This window comes from Felis catus, chromosome A3 (genome assembly GCF_018350175.1).
Source record: "Felis catus isolate Fca126 chromosome A3, F.catus_Fca126_mat1.0, whole genome shotgun sequence".
NCBI classification, from domain to species: domain Eukaryota; kingdom Metazoa; phylum Chordata; class Mammalia; order Carnivora; family Felidae; genus Felis; species Felis catus.
The window spans coordinates 110,772,296-110,792,369 of record NC_058370.1 but is presented as its reverse complement, the minus strand read 5'-3'; the positions used below and the strand labels follow the sequence as shown (position 1 = coordinate 110,792,369).

The 20,074-nt window shown below is 41.8% G+C and overlaps 1 protein-coding gene across 3 annotated transcripts in view; it reads left to right on the top strand.

The window, feature by feature from the left end:
* CRIM1 (cysteine rich transmembrane BMP regulator 1) overlaps positions 1 to 20,074 on the top strand; it is a 192,885-nt gene that overhangs the window by 31,641 nt on the left and 141,170 nt on the right. For all 3 annotated transcript variants that reach the window (XM_023251961.2, XM_023251962.2, XM_023251963.2), the window contains exon 2: positions 9,693 to 9,866. In XM_023251961.2, coding sequence (XP_023107729.2) covers positions 9,693 to 9,866 — 174 coding nt within the window. The remainder of the gene's footprint in view (positions 1 to 9,692; positions 9,867 to 20,074) is intronic.

Here is a 20,074-nt window from a genome sequence, read left to right as displayed (position 1 = left end):
CTCAGCTTAATGTGTTCGTCTTGTGGTAAGCACCCAGCCTAGTCTCTGACACATAAAAATGTGGCTCCATAAATATTAGTTATCAGAAGATTCATCTTGAGGGGTATGAAATATGCTTCATTATCTTTGCTAACTGTTCAGCTAATATAATGAAAAATTTATATTCTTCAAAGTGCTTATTTTCAAAGCGCTATGTTCGTTTTGTTGTTCTTGTTTGAGATTCTGGTCACATTTCTTCTTTTCACTCTGGTGGTTCACACTTTTGGATGAGTGCAATCAAGAAAAAAGGCATTCCTGTATCTAGTCTTCTGTTTTGCTCTCGGTCATTTGACTAACAGATTTTAGGTTAGAGCATATATCGATATTTATAAAATGGGACTGTGCATTATTCATATCCACAAGTACCTTTCTGGCAAGGAGCATTAATTTGTGTCACATTATCTCATTATGGTCATGATAGATGAAAGTAGAGGGGGATAATACAGTTTATTATTTAAGTTATTATGTATTTACCTAACCATAGTTGAGGTATATTCATTCACTCAACATGTCATAAATCTTTATTGATCTGTGGAAGTTCTGGTTAACAGAATGTTGAGGTTAAAAGAAAATTTGAGTTAGTATTATTATTTTACAAGTAGGAAGATTGGCATCCAAAGATGTTTCTGAGTAATTGACTTTCTTCCCCTACCACCGAACTCATTTTCCAAAAAAACTATGGCACTGAAAGATTGCGATTGCTCTTGCCTTCTAACCTATTCCTGTTCATTCCCTCTGCAGATACTTATTTTGTTAAGCTACTCTATGCTAAGTCCTATAGTCACCCAATGATAAAAAGAAAAGAAGAGTAAAACTAGATCTTTCTTTAGCTTGAAAGAACCCACTTTCTAGTGGAGGAGCTTAGATGAGCAATTTCATTATACTGCCGTAAGTGAAGTAATTTTAATAGGTGTATAATAGAAAGTATTTCAGGGGAACAAACAGTTCGGTCCCTATGGAGTGGATGATGCCTTGGAGAAAGGATTAATTACTGAATAGAAACTTCCAAAGCAAGTAAAGAGAAGCAGCTTTCTAGGCAGAGAGAATAGTTTGTAGACAGCCATGGTGTCAGGGAACAACCTGGGTCGTTCAGGGAGCACGTAATCAGTAGGCATTGTTGGAGGGAGTGGGGAGGAGTGGAACAGCTGAGGTTGAAGTGGGTTAGGACCAAATCTAAACAGACTTTGTCTTCCATGCCCAAGAGTTGGCTGGCAAGTTGGTGGACTTTATTTTGGAGACCTTGCTTCCCAACTCCATATCCTTAAGTTTGATGGGGCTATTCCTGTAACATCCCTATATGAGCACACCTCTGTAGGCGAATGGAACTCTGTGAAGTTCTATTCTTATGTTCTGCATAAGAGATGGCTGATTACCTGGCTTAATCCATCGATGGCTTTTAGAGTATCTAGATGAAGAAAGGAAAGGTGACACTGTTGAGCACCTCTGCAAGATATTTTTTCCCTCCACCAAGATGTATTCATTTTTAAGCAGGAGCACATTTGGTAACTGAAAACCAATATTCTTTGAAGCTGGTGAAACATGGAGCTACATGTTTTAATAGATATTCAAGCCCAGAGAAGACTGTGTTGCTTAATAATAACATCTGACTGAATAGAAGGTCAGTTCAGCTGTACACAAACATAGGCTCGGTGATAAGGCCTGAGACTTTCCTTAAAAAATACTGGGATCTAGGCTCAAAGCAGGGGAAATATAAGGGGGTGGAGTTTTCCACCATAGGGTACAAAGTAATTGTAGCTCAGGAAATGTTTCTGTGAGCAATCAAATACCTTCATTATTTAAAAAATTTCCAAAATGTAACCATTTAATGTCTGACTTTGAGTAACTTCCTGGTAAAACCATCAAAGAGAAACTGACTTAAAAAATACATTCATATGTCACAGTACTTGAATGAGTTGACATGCTATATGGGACTGTTAATCATAACCCATTTCTGAGATGTCTTAATCTTTTTGGAAGAGCCAGTTTTTAACTTGCTTTTATCTCTGTTACATTGATTTCCCTCATATATTTATTAGGCCCATCTTTCTTGTTTCTTTGGACTTGCCCTGTTGCTCTTTTTCTAATATCTTCAGTTGAATGCTCTGCTCATGTTTTTTTTTTTTTAACTTTATTTCCTGTGAAATTTCCCTTTAAACACTGCCTTAGCTATTTCCCAGCAATGTTGACAGAGTATTTCTATTGTTCTTCATTTGAAGTATTTATTTAATTTACCTGTAATCTCCTTCCATTAAAAAAAAAAAAACACCCAACTTTTTATCATAGAAATTTCCAAATCTATTCAGAAGTAGAAACAATTGTATGAACACACAGAACTTCCACAGTTATAAATTCACGGCCAATCCTGTTTTAGTGTGTTGACACCCCAGCTAATACATCCTCTAGGATTGAGGTGTTCGAAAGGTCCTGCAAAGTGATCTTTGTTGTAGAAGAAGTGCCCCTGGCTTGCCTTCCTGTGCATAGTGACTGTTCTCCAAACCTCAGACTGGTCTGATAAAGTGAGAAACTATTTTATTTATTTTTTATTTCATTAAAAAAAAAATTTTTTTTAACATTTATTTATTTTTGAAAGAGACAGATTGCGAGCAGGGGAGGGGCAGAGAGAGAGGGAGACACAGAATCTGAAGCAGGCTCCGGGCTCTGAGCTGTCAGCGCAGAACCCGACGCGGGGCTCGAACCCAAGAACCGTGAGATCATGACCTGAGCCCAAGTCGGACACTTACCTGACTGAGCCACCCAGGCGCCCCAGTGAGAAACTATTTTAAATTTGAATTGTGACTACTCAAAGCATGTGATTCTGACAGCATTCCCAATAAATTGTTAGCATTGTACAATTTCATCCAAGATGGCAGAATCGAGGAAACATGAGCATGAACTCTAAAGGGACTTCATGAATTGTCCATTCCACCCCCTTTTTTGTAATGAAAAACACTGAAGCCTTGAGGGCTAAATGCCTTGTTCAGGGTTTCTTTGCAAACTAACAACAGAGCTAGGGCTGTGGTCTCCTGGGTCAGGCAGTCTCCATGAGGAGAACAGATGTCTGGGCTGTCTGTTTTTCTATACGCAATTTCAGACAGTTCCTAATTTAGGCAGAATTGTGAAATAGGGGAACTGCATTCTGTAGTCCTAGGCTCTGCTGCCTTCTTGTTGCACGAATTCCTCACTTCTAGAGACACTTCTTCTCTTAAGCTTCTCTCTCTTCCTAGTAGCTTCCTGCTATCTCAAAGGAAATTATTATTTTATTCATATGCTTCGTATGATTTTGGTTGAAATGGTAGAAAATTGTACTGTAAACTCCTGCTTCCTAGCATCTTGGATCCGTAGCCCCTTGCCTAGTTCTTGGTGTATAATAGATGCCATTATCTGAGGAACGAATAATTGGTGGATGGATGGATGGATGGATGGATGGATGGATGAATTTGCATTCTGTAGTTCATCTCTGGTCCTCTTTTGTTATTGTAAGGTGTCTGACAAAAATTACAGCAGTGGAACATACCCTAATCATAAATTAACTTTGTAAATTGGATCCTGTTCGTTTTTCAGAGAATTCCTCACTTGGACATAATATGAATCAGTGGTCATGTTTGTTTGCTCTATATTTAGAGATTTGCATCAGTTTAAGAAGCTAGGCTTCCAAAAATGTTTGTGAGCGTAATTTAGTATTTCCGTTGTTTTAGATCTCGGGTTTGTCCACTCTGGTATACAGTTACATGCGCCTAACATGGTTTCACTTTGTGGAAATGCCTGTAAAACAGATTTTTGCGACATGAATCATTTCTACCGATAACCATAATTTTGCCCTTCCTGCTTTGTGCTGATTACAGCACCAGGAAGAGAGGGAGAGGGAAGCACTGACTTTTGGGACATCCGCCTTAAGCTTGAAGCAGAGAGAATGAAAACTCACTGCATTAGATTCCTCCTTGAGCAGAACTGAATGCCTGATAACAGCCAGCCCAGAGCTGGGGGAGTTAAGAGCAGCAATTTTACATTACACTGGAGTTTCTAGGCTGGCATGGAAAGAGATGCCAGTATTAGCTATTTGCATCTTACTGTAGCCACAGGGATATGTGAACAGCTGGAGAATTAATTTGATATATATTCCCAGAAGCTTCTCCTCTGCCAACAGAATTCCATTACTGTGAGCTTCTGAGTGTGTACTGTGAGTTTGTTTCTTGCCTTTTAATATCTGGTATAGCATATTTCTGGTAAGTGGATTGCCACATAATGGGGTGCAGCTATATCTTGGTTTGGAGTAAACTCCATTAACCTAAGCTGATACAAGGTAGAAAAGGTAAGGCTTTGAATATACAAATGCCTCTGCCTTCAGGAAGTCAGAGATTTTAGGTGAACACACAGTACTGTGTCCAGTAAGTGCAGTCACACCTGAAGCATTTTATTCCGTATTAGTGGAATTTCAGACACCAGCACGCAGATGGAAAGATATTTTGAAGGGCAGAGAGGTGGGATCCAGGATTAGTCAGGCCAGGGTTGCCATGGCTGGTTCCTAGAGCTCCTGGACCTGCTGTTTCGCAGATGTGAAGTTGGATGTCTCCATACTCTGGATGTTTTCCACATCCTCTTCCCCAATGCCCTCTTTCCTACCCTCAGGATTGAAACTCCTAACTAGCCCTTGCATTTAAAATCTTTTTTTTTTTTAATTTATTTTTTAATGTTTATTTTCGAGAGAGAGAGAGAGAGAGAGTGCAAGCGTGAGTGGGAGAGGGGCAGAGAGAGAGGGAGACACAGAATCACAGAATCCAAAGCAGGCTGAAGGCTCTAGGCTCTGAGCTGTGAGCACAGAGCCTGATGCGGAGCTCAAACCCACGAACTATGAGGTCATGGCTGGAGCCGAAGTCGGATGCTTAACCAACTGAGCCACTCAGGCGCCCCAAAATGTTTTACGTCAAATGTGGAAGGAGGGAATTTCAAGCATCATCAAGAATCCTAGAAGATGATTTGTGGACTAGAAAGAACCAATTCAAGACAAGACTGAATGTGGCTGTTGGAAGGACAGGTGTTTTTGCTTTGGCACCATGTGTGCACTCTTAAAAAACACATTCTGCAAAATCATTTACTACACTAAAAATGAGAGGGATGTTGGGAAAGATCGGGTTAAGGGCAGGTCAGTCAAAAACCTATGGAACTGTATACAGAGAAGATAAATACAGACAATGAGAGTCCAAGTAAAAATACACAGGTAAGCCCCCCCCCATAGCATTTGCACCTGGAGCCCAGACAGCCCACCTTTTGCTTGCAGCCCTACGTACTCCCAGGCTCCTACTGCTTCCTTCAGGGCCTGGGACCTTGCAGACAGTCACTTCCAATAGAGACCAGGTTGATCAGAATTAAACCTAAGATCCAAGGGTAGTTTCTTCATCATGATATTTAAATACAGGGGAAATGTCTCTAGTTTTTTCATTTGCATTTGTAACCTGCCTGCATAGTTTAATGTCATGGAAAGTTCAGCCACTAGAGCAGTCATTTCTTGTACCAAAAAAAGAAATTTAAACAAGATCATCAGCCTTTTCTTAAGGTGTTCATTATTGCTAAGACTTTTCCTTTCATTGTGAGAAAACTTGCTCTTGATCTTTTCATAGCATTAATGTGCTGAAAAAAATCAAGTATGAGTCCATGCAACTTTTGCATTTTATTGACTTCGTTTTCCTTTTTCCCAATTACATATTGGCTAAATCCCACTAAAGGGGTATGTCTGTTTATGGTTTAGCGTAACCGTCAGGAGAAGAGGTACCCGACGTCCTTTGTTATCTCTCAGACTTGGAGCCTATGCTGTCTTGGCCCAGTTGTTATCAGTAAGACCTGCTCTTTAGACAGCAACCCCTGGGCGATCCCAAGACCTTTTCTGGTAATACATGAGGTCCAAACTGTTTTCATATAAAATAGTCATATAAAAATATTCATATAAAAATATTACCTTTATTCTGTGTGACAGCATTTGCAAAGGCACTGGTGATCAGGCTGCTGATATCTTAGTGAGACACCATGTACGTATGTCCCTGCCACTCATTACACATCTTCTTACGTATCACATTACTGTTCTGGGGGGTGAAATGGGACAAGTGCGTGAAGTAATCCTGTTTCAGAAATACCTGAAATACAGTGGTGGTCTTGAAGTAAAGCATCATATTTTGAGATGTCTTCTAAGCATCCAAGTGGAGATGTCCCATTAGCAGTTATATATACCTGTCTCTTCGCTGCAGTACTTAACGTATTTGGACATATTTGAACATGCATGAATTTTAATTCATACATGAAATCATTAGATTTCTCTCCTATTTAGAAAAATAATTCAACATCCTGATTTGGTAATTTGCGGGAGTTACAAACTAAAAGATACATTTGCAGAGGTATCTCAGTGATCTTTTCAGGCTAGGAGACTATCTTGTCACCTGGAGAGTATCCAGAAAAAAGAAAAAAAAAAAACTACTTGAAATAAATATTTAAAGGGCAGTACTCCTGTTTTTAACTTCTTTTTTTCACCTGCTGACCGGTCCAAGGAGAAATCAGGAATCAGAGAATTAGAGCCTTGATCCTTGGGTCATATATGTGGATGTACATAAGAGAGATTTAAAAACATCAAATTTTCCAGGCACTGCCAGAAGAACTCTTGGGCCCAGATTTGATTTCTATAATCAAACCTCATTAAATCTTTGCTTTGAATCCCTGTTGATTGGCCTTAAATTATTTTAAAGTATGATGTCCTGTAATAGAAAAACATAAAAGTCTTTGTCTCCAAAGCATGTTGTACTTGATCCTATAAAGCAGTGGTTGCTAAGGGAACTATTTGCCAAGAAGAAAAACAAAGTATTGATTAGAGTGGGGGCACAGAATTGAAAAACTTTCCTCAGAAAAGAAAATAAAGGTATATAAGACATCTTGGGGTTCAGAGTCCAGTGCTTCCTAACTGGACATGGTGGCCTCACATTTTTGAGGAGATGGTCAGGCTTCCCTCTGCACTCACGAGCAGGCTCTAGTTGCTGCCGACAGGCTTCTCCTGGGAACAAAGCAGGAATCAGTAAGGAGCCAGGAAGAGTGTCAACGGCCATTTTTTAATTGTGATTCCACATTCAGGGAAAATGGTCTTCCTCGAAAACACATGGACCATAACATTGACCAGACCAATGACATGAAATACGTGACTGGATTTATAGTATTGTGTGTGTGTGTGTGTGTGCGCGCGCATACATACATGCACACATATATGTTACAGTACTATATATACAGTTATTGAACACTGTATTAAGTTCTGGGGCCAAGGGGATTCAAAGTTGGATGAGATCTGACTTCTACACACAAGGACTCTTACCTAGTGGGGAAGTTTGACTTACATAACGCCATCGTCATGGGGGACCAGAGGTCGGCGCACATGCCTGAGGAAGCATGGAGAAGACTTCTCCAAAAAGGTGATGTTTGAACTGGGTGTTCAAGGATGAATAGGAGTTATGGGCGGAAGGGAAAGGAAGGGTTCTAGGCAGATGATACTCCATGAGCAAAGGTGTGGAAGCAGTGATGAAGGGTTTGTAGTGAGAATTGCAGTGTGCCTAGGGCATTGGGATATGTGAGGGCTTGGTGAAAGAGAAGTCTGTAGAAGTAGAAGCCATACGATGAAGAACCTTTTATTCTGCAATAAGAGGTTTGGGCTTTTCCTTGTTGGCAAGAGAGAACCACGGGGCAGGTTTGTATTTTGAGGGCGATGACTGGGGTGATGGTGTGGGGAATGGGGCCATGGAGGGACAAGAGGATGGTGGCTGGGAGACAGGTGAGAGAGGATGTTGCAGTCCTTTTAGGACAATAATGTCTTCAGGGAATTCTAGTTCTAATGGAGGAAAGGGGGGTTTACTGTGGGGGAAAATTGGAATCCACTCAATTTGGTGATAGATTAACTGTGTACATATTTATAAAAAAAGGAATAAAAATTTCTTTTTAGAATATGATGGGGGAAAAGAGAAATAGAAATAAAGGAGAGATAGAAGAGAAGAGGTAGTTTTCTAGTGGGTCAGATGTTACTTGATTTCTTATAAGTTTTTAAGTTCCTAGGGTTGAACTAACTTGGAGTTACAAATGTGAATATAAAGTCCCCAAAATGTCTTCATGACAAATGTCACTGAACTAGATTAGGGGAGTGGTACTAATAGCATGTTCAACTGCCACGTATTCTAGACTGTAGCCGAAGACTAAATTATCACCTACGTTTCCGTGTTGTCTCATTGTGTTCTTTTCTGATTTTCCTTTCAGGGCAATTTAGTAATTTTACTGTTGTCTCGAAGATAGGAATGCACCTTCGTGTGTTTACACGTTATTTCTAAACACAAATACAGGCTAAACAGGAAAACAGATTTTAAAACAGATAAGTGGTGTTTTTGTTGAAACTTCTAAAATTGTTTTTACTAAGAGTTGAGACGTGGATCAAATAAGTGAGCCTGATCTGAAATCAAAAGAGAGGAGGTTTTCTATTTTCCGTTTTCAAAGAATTGCCATGAAGCTCTTTATGTTGTAAATGATGCCTTTCTAAAGACTCATTGACAGGAAGATTATTTCAGTGAAGGAGAACTGCCTTTTGCCTAACTTATGCAGTGAGTTAATGATGTCACCAGAAGTAAAATTTAGCTGTAAAAAAATTATAGCCATTTGTTTACACTGTCTTCTAGGAAAACATGTTCTGAAGATGGCTTTATACCTGCCGTAGTTTGCAACATATTTAAGATATCTTAAATTCAAACACTTTTAAAAATTCACTCCAGATATGGTTATCAGAAACATGTTTACTCTTTAACAGTTAGTAGCCGGTCAAGGCACGATAAAGCATCTATTAAAGATAATGTTAAGGGGGGGGGGGGGGGACTGATAAAATATGTCCCAGAGATTCGTAGAGTCTGGTTTCCTAGAAGAGGTGTTTGAACTATGAAGAGTAGCGTTAAAGATTGAGTCAGCCTGTGATTCTGTCATGCTTGTTTTATTTGTCTGAGCTGAATCCCATGAAAGTAGGTCCGAGATCTCCTTTGTTTCTTATACTTGACTCCATTCCATGACCAGGATACTGATTTGATCTTAGCCTAGCCTTTCACTAAACTGTGGCCCTGGTTTTGGTTTTGGGCATTGGTGGACATGAGCATCTGAACTGAAAAGCGTTGGAGAAATATCCACCGTGGTATCCGTTCTCGATTCTTTTGATGGTCTTATTTTTATGTTTATTAGTTGTCTTGATGTGTTAAGTTGCAGAGCTGTTTTAAACTAGCTATAGGCTAGTCTCTACCAGATAGAGTAAAAAAAAAAATGTGTGTAGATTTATTCATTTTGTAGGTTGACAAATGTGACTCCTGTGATTTTGTTGAAAGTAGGAAAATCCAGGAATCTTTTTTTAAAATAACACAGAGGTGGCAGTTTTTTATCCCAAAACACTGGCTATTTAATGTCTACACGTGTGGCTGTACTTCCTTTTTCTCGCTTACTAGGATATTGGGTTTCATTCGTTTGTCAAATTGCAGCCAAATCGCTTTTCATAAATTGAGGTGTCAATATCAGGTGTTAATCTTGACATCTTTGCACATTTTTGCTCTCAAACAGGCCTTTGAATGAAGCTGCAAGCAAATATTATGTGGTTGTTCGTTGTTTTACAGATGAGAACTGGGACGATGACCAACTGCTTGGTTTTGAACCCTGCAACGAAAACCTCGTGTCTGGCTGCAATATAATCAATGGGAAATGCGAATGTGACACCATTCGAACCTGCAACAATCCCTTTGAGTTTCCGAGGAAGGATATGTGCCTTTCAGCTTTGAAGAGGATTGAAGGTAAGTACTGATTTTTTACAACTGTGAGGCCTAGCACTGTGTTACCTGAGTGGTGGTGGTGTTTGAGCTTGAAGAGGCAGAGACACACTTGCAGAGGTTGGTAGCTTTTAGAACCGCAAACAGAATGCAGAAAGTTGACTGGGTGCTGATGTGATGATGTGTGTGTTGTGTGCACACGTGCATTTGTGTTCCTGGATGCCGTGGAACGGGGTAGTGCTGTCGTCACATGAGCAGGGCGGTCCGTGCCAGCTTGCCTGGGTCACCTCTGCATAATGGATGATTTCACGAGTGGTGTGCTTGAGATCGGCATCTGTCGTCACCAGGTCCATTCCGCTTGATTTACCATAGCATGGTGTTCCATGGGGAGGGTGCTAATTAGAAACGCAGCTCATCTGGCAAGAATGTGTATCTCTTTAGCAGAGACGGGAGGATTGCACGGTGATGGTTGAACGCTTACGTTGAACATCGGTGTGGATGGGTCATTGGGTGCTTCACCTGTGAAATGAAGTCAGAAATTACACTAAAATAACAAGAAAATTAGGGGCGCCTGGATGGCTCAGTTGGTTGAGCGTCTGACTGCGGCTCAGGTCGTGATCTCAAGGCTCCTGAGTTGGAGCCCCGTGTCCGGCTCTGTGCTAACAGCTCAGAGCCTGGAACCTGCATCGGAATCTGTGTCTCCCCCATTCTTTCTGCCCCTCCTCCGCTTGTGCGCGTGTTCTCTCTCTCTCTCACTCGCTCTCTCTCTTTCTCTCTCAAAAATAAATAAACATTAAAAAAATTAAAAAACAAATAAACAAGAAAACTATACTAATACAGTCCATAACTTTTGCACATTGCTGCATAAAACCTAGACGAAGGGTTGGAGAGTTGGAAGTATGATTCCTAACTACAGTAATCATGGGTGGCATGCCCAGAGAGTTTGGTGCCATGGCTTGCAACCAGGATTAACAAAGGGTAAAGCCTGGGCTTGGGTCTCAGCCCTGCCCCAGACCAGCATGGAACTTTCTTCTAGCTCCAGGTTCCTCTAGAGGGGGGAAAAAAAGAGCTGAATGAGAAAAAGAAAGAAAAGAGCTGAATGAACATGATGTCATTCTAAGATGGAGAGATTGGTAATGTGGTTTGGAATACCAAGGCTTTGTGAGGTCTCATGAGGGCAGTACAGCAGGACTGACGTTTTTGAATTGTATTAAGTTTCCAACTCCTATTAAATGATAATAGAGGATAAGAAATTTACAATAGCCTCTAAAATAGCAGAAGTACAAATTTCTCTTTGTAATTACCAATACTGCTGAATCATTAGAAGAGATTATAGTAGGAAACAATAGAAATAAAATTTTAGAACTGCAGAGAGTCTTAGGTAGATACCATTTAGTCTGGCCCTTAAATTTGAGAATTGGAGAACTGAGCTCCACGCAGTTGGTCAGTAAGAAGCCTAGGAGTAACCATGTCACCTGTTCTCATCTACGTCATCACGTTAGACAGCATGTTCCCTAACTCGTTTTCATTGTCTTGTGGCTCTGCTTCACCCCTGTCCCTACCTCACTGCCTTCCAGGAAAAAAAGTATTTCGCCTATCTTAGTGTACGTAAACTTTCAGGGAGATAGATGTAGTTAGTGGTCAAGTATCTAGTTAGACATACTTAAAATCACATTATATTAAGTAATACAGCAATTTAGATTATTTTTGCCACTCTTCATTTCACAAAGCTGGGTTTTTTGTTTTTTGTTTGTTTTGTTTCTTTTCCTCAAATGTTTTAAATGCATCACTGTCGCTGTCATTGTCCTCTTTCGGGCTGCCTTCCAAGTCCTATAACACCCTATTCTTCAGCACACTCTCTTCCCTACTGTCTAAATTGTTTGAGATGTAGCAGATTTTGAATTTAAGTTAGCACAAGAAGTTTTGTTCAAAACTCTGTGTCTTTTGACATAAAACTGGGACAGTTGCATTTTTAATTAGGTGTATATGATCTTTATGGTGTGGAGATTAATGGCATTGATTTTTAAAGTGATTCTAGGGGCGCCTGGGTGGCGCAGTCGGTTAAGCGTCCGACTTCAGCCAGGTCACGATCTCACGGTCCGTGAGTTTGAGCCCCGTGTCGGGCTCTGGGCTGATGGCTCAGAGCCTGGAGCCTGCTTCCGATTCTGTGTCTCCCTCTCTCTCTGCCCCTCCCCCGTTCATGCTCTGTCTCTCTCTGTCCCAAAAATAAATAAACGTTGAAAAAAAAATTTAAAAAAAAAATAAAGTGATTCTAAATAGGCTGTTTACAAGATCTAGCACTTTCCAATTTTGAGAGCATTCCCTCAGGAATAATTACTGTAGCTGATTAAATTTCTTTACCTTTTGTTGTTGTTGTTGTTGTTGTTGTTAACAGATTCTGTCAGATGGCCTCTATGTAATCCAAAAGTAGAATTGGTTGAGGTCATTTAAGGTTAATGTATCTTCTACTTTCGTGTTTTTCAAAATAAAGCACCTGCAATATTCAAGATCTTATAAGAAGTCAGTATTAGGGGATTTCCCTTTTCTGAGAAACAAGTTTGAAGGAAGAAGTTCAACCTATATTCAAGTTTATATTGCATATGAAAGAATTAGTGATGGAATACTGCTGTATCCAATTAAATAGTTAATAGCAATGGAGACTTGGAATACTTCTAGCAGTTTAGGGCCAAAGAAGTGTGGCCCGGAGTTGCAGGGAAGGGTGTGGAGGAGGTAGAGGCGGAACGATTTAGAACATGCATGGTGATGGATTCTAGGAAGGAGAACAATGTGGACAAAAGAATGCAACCTAGAAATGAGGCCGCATGCCTCATGTAAGGCATGTGGGACGCTGGTTTAAGAGAACGAGGTTTTATATTGACAGGTTATAGGAAATAAAGATGGGGAGGTGGCCTGGGACCAGGCGGCCTGGGACCGGCAGCTTCAAACAAGGAGCTTAAGCCTGGTAATAGGAACTATCAGAAACCACTGCAGTTTTATGAGCAGAGCCTGGCGAAGTCAGTGATGGGCAGACTGGGGTGGTGGGGTTAGCAGGGGAGATACTGCAGTCCAGAGGCTTGCCCGGAGAACTGGTTCAGTTACTGAGACGCAGGGCCAAGAGAGACTGGACTGGGGGCTAGTGGGGAAACAGCAAGGAAGAGGTGGGTACGCACCATTTTGCTGAAAGAACCTACATTATCTGCTGACAGGGGAAGGATGAAAATGCACGAAGATGATTCTAGGCTTCCCAACCTGCAATGCCACAAGAATGATAGTACAGGTTATGGAGGCGGGGAGACTTCTGAGATGTTTGCGACGACGTGGAACTGGAGAATGGGGCATTTGTTTTAGGGAGACATAGAGTCCAGAGGGGCTTTAAATCTATGACAGATACGACAGCACGTTTAATGACAATGATCTAGTTAGAAGTGAGAAAGCAGTTAATGTAAGAAAACGCATGATTTGCAGGAACAAAGTGAGGAGAGAGGAGCACAATTGTTTCGTTTTCTCAGAGACAGTACAGACAGCAAGGTCGTCCTCTGACTCTGAGGGGAAAAAGAGGTGTGAAATACTGAGGAGGGGGAGAGGGAGAATGTAAATTCATCTCAGAGAGGGGCAGGTGCATTAACCAGGGAAGCGGATTAGGGTCCCCACTAGTGCCCACAGCTTACTTGAGGCTAGCGGTTATAAATTTGCAGGGCAGCCCGCCAACAGTCATGTGCCCCCTCCAGCCGCGGTGCAGGTGCAGTGGGGGTGGAGGGAGCTGGGTTTGACCAGGGGTGGGAGTTTCCTGGTACATTTGATAGGAAGAGAGGGGCCCAGAGCCGGAGGGGTCACGCAGGAGAGTGTTGCTGTGATAGACGGGCCCCCTGTGTTGGGAAGGACAGAGAGGCAAATGGGGAAGACACAACTCTGTGCAGCAGGCGCGCAGTCTCATCGCGTGTGCTTCACGCCCACGAGATTTTATTTTTTAAAGGGGAAAAGGAAGTTATCGAAAGTGGCAGCGAGAACACAGGGGACACCGGCCCCACCCTCAGGTTTGTGGAGTGTGGGAGATGAAGCCATCTCTACTTGAGAGGACGTCAAGGGACAGAGTAGCCAGGGAGTACCAGGTTTCAGTTAAGACACAAAGGTGAGGGGACAATGATGACAGAGGGGACTCCGGTGATAACAGACCCATGAGTTCTAGAAGGCATGGTAGAAGGATTTGGGAGGGAGGGTTGTGCAGGGCGTGGATGAATTTTGCAGAGCCCAGTGAAGATAAGAATCCAGTAACAATGGGTGACCTGGTAGTTTAGACTTGGTTCTTGGTGTTCTCTTGTGGGAAGATGAATAGTTAGTTCTGGTTAAAGCCTTCTTTTTAGGCCCATTCTTCTGGGCACTTTGTAGAGCTTACATGTGCAGTGTTGGGGGTGGGGAAGAAAGAATAGTATTCTGGCCAGAACGTGATGAGAAAACACAGGCCTCCCATTTCCATGCTTTGGGAGTAAATTCTGAGCATGAGTTCCAAACATAATGACATCAACACTTTAAAAAATGCGTGGATGTCCTTGCAGGGCATTTCAATATCATATTTATAGGTTTATGAAGAATACTGGCAATTTCTGGGTATTAAAAAGTTACTATGTTTTGCTTAATTCATTTAAAGGGGAAAGAGGAGCGCCTGGGTGGCTCAGTTGGTTAAGCATCCAGCTTCCCCTCAGGTCATGCTCTTACAGTTAGTGAGTTCGAGCCCCACATGGGGCTGTCAGCACAGAGCCGCTCCAGATCCTCTGTCCCCCCCTCTGCCCATCCCCGTCTCATGCTCGCTCACGCGCGCTCTCTCTCTCTCTCTCTCTCTCTCTCTCAAAAATTAGTAAACAATATAAAACATTTTTTTTAATTTAAAAAAAAATTTAAAGGGAAGGAGTTGGTCCTGGATTTTACCAAATATTTCCTTTCCTAAAATATATGAACAAGTCACCATAAAATCGGTTTGTCATGAATTTAGAGGCAACAGGATACAACCATCCATGGCTCCGTGCAGAATGGTTTGCCAGAATCCTGTGTATTTCTTCAAGGAGAAGGAAGTCTAATAAATGGAATGACCTGCAGGCCATATCACCTTGATAATAAAGCATAATAATTCTATGCTTCACTGTCTGTCCATCTTTGGTTTGGTCTGCGCTGTACTGAGCTTCACAAAAGTTCAATTGTTGTACCATCAGAGGAGGGGACAAAACTAGTGAGAGCAGTACCCGTCTCTGCAGTTGCTGCAAGGGTTTTCTGGAGGGGCCGCTCTGAGCTTAATAATTACAGTCAGAGTGGATACCAAAGATTTCCATGATACAGTGAAGAAGGTGGGCCTTTAAGTTTGTATATATCTCCACGTTGGGGTCAGTGGCTTTTATTTTCTAAAAAATTAATATAATTTAGGGTGGTCATGAAATCGAAAAGTAATCAGAAGTATGAAAACAAGTTCAGAGAAGGATGTAAACCACCCTGGAAAACATTCGAATATTCATTCATCCAGCAAATACTTGAGTGCCGACTATGTACTGGGCACAGTTCTAGTGGCCAGGGGTACAGCTGTCATGGAGCTTACGTTCAGAAGGGGAGAGGTGACGTGAAAACGCAAAAATGAACGGAGAATGTCGTACAATGTGAGAGGAGCTATGAAAAGCAATAATTAGGATGATACGAGAATCACTAGGATTACTGAGAAAATTGCTTTCAGATATGGGGGTCAGGGAAGTTTCCCATGAAGGGAGAGCATTCGCAGTGAAATCTGAATATAAGAGAGCGTCAAATTTAGGATGGTCTGACAGGAGAGCCTTCCGTTCAGAAGGAACTGCGAGTGTGAAAGTTCTGAGCCAGCTTGGCGTGTTGAAAGAATAACAATAAACAGCAAGGTCAGTGAGACTGGAATGTCATGGGGGGAGGGGCAGAGGGTGGAGGCCACATCACACGATGTAAGTGATGGTCAGGTGAGTGGCTTTTGTGATGAGGACATAGGGAAGCTATGTTAGAGGGTCGTGAACTGGATGTAACTTAACTTGATTTGTGTGGCTTAAAAAATGAATCTGGTGGAGACGTGTAGGAGGTGGCAAGATACGGGAGTGGAAACAGTCACAGGTAGGGGGCGTTCTTTTAGTAATTCAGGGAAGAAGTAATGGTGGCTCAGACTTCAGAGCTGGAGATAAAGGGATGGGTGGATTTGAGATATAATTTCGAACTAGATTTGTTGATGGGTTACGCCTAGGGTGTGAGGGAAAGAGGAATCAAGAAAGTACTCTTAGATTTGGGGTTTCAAGCAGGGTGTGGTGCTCTTTACTAGGAGCAGGAGATTTAAGGAAGACTCCAGAGTTTTGTTTTGGACAAAACCCAAAGCTCTACCCAAGTAGAGCTATTTGTCACTTAAGAAATTTTTTATGTAATTAACTCATTAAGTAGCTCCATGCTAAGTATACGGAGGACTGCAAAGATCTACATCCCTGAGAAGTCAGTCCTTTTCACACAGAGATATAACCTTGTTGGGAGATTCTAGAGAAAACTAAAATCAACCCAGTCCATGCGGATTTATCATCAGCCAGAGACTAGTTGAAGTGATATCTGTGTGGGATGCATAAAGTGTGTTCTTAAATATACTTTTTGGGTATCGTTGTATCACACATCATGTGGATTACTGGAATAGTATAGATTATGTGAAATTTATTCCTATTTGGAGCCACATAATGAACATTTTACAAAAGGGAGAAGACACTTGGGTTTTAAGAAATTCCTCCTGTAGTTTAGCTAAAAGCACTTGGAGGCAATGTTAAACGGTTTATAATTTGGGGGTGTATTTACTATTTTCTTCTACAAGTTATTTTAGAGAAAAGAGTAAAAAATTGGCATGTGATACTTGACATCGTTGTATTGAGTAAACAAATAAGAACTGTTCGATAGTCATAAAATGGATGAATCAAGGAGGGCTCTGTGGAGTAATTGGTGACTGAGTCCAACTCGGAGAAATGTGTTGGGTGGCTCAGCAGAAGGGAAGGGAGAATATAAGAGCAGCCTTGGAGATGGAAAGGGGAGGATGGGCAGAAGGGTCCAGATGGGAGGAATTAGAGTGGTCAAGGCAGTGGGCTTTAGTGGCTAGTTGACTTTGGAGCATGAGGAAATGGAAGACTGCCCGATGGGGAGGCAGAAGTGATTGTCAGGATAGATGTTTCAGGGGTGTCATGGCCAGAATATGATGCTTACGGGGCATGCGGGTTGGTCTGTTGAGTGGTGATATCCACTAGAATGGATTACAGGCAGAGCAGCTGTAGGGGAGGTTGGATGCAGTGGATATTGAGTTTGTTTATTGTGTTTGAGGTGTCTTTGGAGATCAAGGGGAAGATAGGACTTAGGAGCCTAGAACTCAGAAGCCTGGAGATAAGGATTGTGTCATCGTCCCCTGTAGAGTGCGGTGCTGTTAATGACTTGAGTATGGAAGTGATGTGAGGATCGGAGGTTGATGTGACAATAATGTGTGTGATGGAGGACTAAAGTGGCTGGCCATGTTCGCACACCAAGAGGGAGATGAAAGGGCCTCTGTAGCGATAGTGGTGCAGGAAGTATAACACCAGCACAGGGAGAGGGAGCCCGTGGACCGTTGCTGGCAGCTAACCTCAAACACAACTGTTGGTGTCCATGATAGTGGGAGGTTAAAAGGGAATATATCATGTTAACTATTAACAATTGATGGATTGACGGATTTGTGCTCCCTTGTTCAAAAAAGGCTTTAAAAGTGTTTGGGAGTGCAGAAGCTGGTCAGATTCATCCTTGAGATTAGAGCCATCCAGGGTAGGACCCTAGGATGAGTAGACAATTGGATGGGAAAATAAAGAAGCAGCACTGTGGATAGTCATGGGCTCTTTCAGTCTGGAAGAACACTCTCCTCATTGTCTACAAGTACCTTCTGCGTCTGCTGTTTTCATTTTAGAGCTGCTCTCTTTCTTCATTCATGTATTAACTCAAAGTATCTTAAGCACATGCTGTATCACTACACCTCAGATTCCCAGCTTGACTTTGTTTTGCATCTGATGGGCCATTTTCTAAATGACCCTGAAGGTGCAGATGCATAAATTAAATCACGTTTTAGATACCCTATAGGAGCTTGCTTTTGATTTTTTTTTTTATTTTTTTCTTTTAAAAATGTCTTCAGTGATATTTTTAAGCATTTACCTGTTTTGTAAACTTACATTGCATGAAATATATATGCTTGGGCAGAAATTAAAGATAAGAAGATGAGAGGATTTGTATATATAGTTAGATACCTGTAGTTTTTTTTTCTTCTTATGTATTTATTTTTTAAGTTTATTTATTTTGAAAGAGAGAGTGCATGTGTGCACGAGTACATGTGCAAGCTGGAGAGAGGCAGAGAGAGAGAGGGAGAGAGAGAATCCCAAGCAGGCTCCACGCTGTCCACACAGAGCCCAACATAGGGCTTGATCTCACGGATAGTGAGATCATGACCTGAGCCACAATCAAGAGTCAGATGCTTAACCCCCTGTGAACCACCCAGGCGCCCCTGAAGCTAAACTAATTTTGACATAGAGACAAATGACTTCTGTTTTATGGACTTTTTCCTTTCAGGTTTTAAAAACCTAGATAACAGTTGCTTCAGCGCCTTAATTTTTATAAAGTCTTCTGTGCTCCACATTTACTGTTTCAATCCTCCCTAAGGAAATGTTAATATTATGTGAGCTTATTATTCCATTTTTAGTGTTTTACATTGCACTTATTTTTTTTTTTCACACAAGTGTAAGTGCTACATTTACACTTATTTTAAGAAATAAGTGCTTATCTTTTTCTCAGTCTGTAGCCTGTAGTACAGCCGGTGCTATGTGAGGCCTCATCAGATAGTCTAGCTTGTGATGCCATCTGTAATATTTGTTAATTAGTATTTAGAAGGAAATTGGATACTGTCTACTTTTATTCATAAAACTTTATTCTCAGACTTTTTGTGTCTGGAGTGGGGATGATGCTCCCCCCAAAACACTCAAGGAAACGTGATCAAATGGAGATGGGCGCATCGTTTAACACTTGTTCCATCTTTGAGGTAGTGCAACCAAATTCCCTCTTGACCCCCTGGCTGCCAGAGCCATGTTGGATGGAGACACGTTAGCTGCAGCAGGGCATGTGCTGCCATCCCATAATAAAAATGTAAGGACGACAGAGGCACCCAGCTCTGCCCTGACCCATGTTCCCACAAGGGCTGGAGGTCCACGGCAAGGCATGGGCGTCCCGTGCGCAGGAATCTCCTGAGCCTTAGACCTGAGAGAGCTTAATGGACACACTGTGATTTTGACTTGCAGGGGCTGGACTAGGGCTGGGAAGAACTTCCCAGTGAGCCCCCAGGAGGAGCCGTGCTGCCACCCTCTGAGTAGCAGAGTCCCAGAGGGTTTGTGTGAATCTGCCTCCCTGTGAGGGAGGCATATCTGAGAGAACGTCATTGTGCTTACTGCCGATTTCTACTACTTTCATTGCTTTTAAACACAGAGCATGTGTTTAAATACAAAGCATATGTTATAAAGCCTGACTTCAAATACGGATACACAGTAATGGCCTTATTATATAATTACAAAAATTAAAACTTTTCTCCAAAGTAAATATTAAAAGAAATTAAAACCCAACTGAGGCATTTCCTAGTGTGCACATAGGATCACGTGACGAGGAACTAAACGAATCCCAAGACTTGGATGCTGAGGAAATTGCATTTTGTTTTTAAAAATTTTTTAACTTTATTTATTTTGAGAAAGAATGAGAGAGAAAGCACATGCGTGAGCTCCAGCAGGGGGGTTGGGGGGGGGCAGAGAGAGAGGAAGAGAGAACCCCAAGCAGGCTCTGCACTGTCAGCACAGAGCCTGATGTGGGGCTCAGTCCCATGACCCATGAGATCATGACCTGAGCCAAAAACCACGAGCCAGGCACTTACCCGACTGAGCCACCTAGGCACCACTGGGGAAGTTGTTTTTAATAAAAATTATTGTTTCTCTAACTTTACCTGTATATTAGAAATATATTTTAGACCTTAGGTGTATGTATTTCTTTAAAAAATGATATCAGTCTGGGCATCTGGGCGGCTCAGTCGGTTAAGCGTCCGACTTTGGCTCAGGTCATGATCTCGCGGTTTGTGAGTTCAAGCCCCATGTCAGGCTCTGTGCTGGCAGCTGGAGCCTGGAGCCTGATTCGGATTCTGTGCCTCCCTCTCTCTCTGCCCCTCC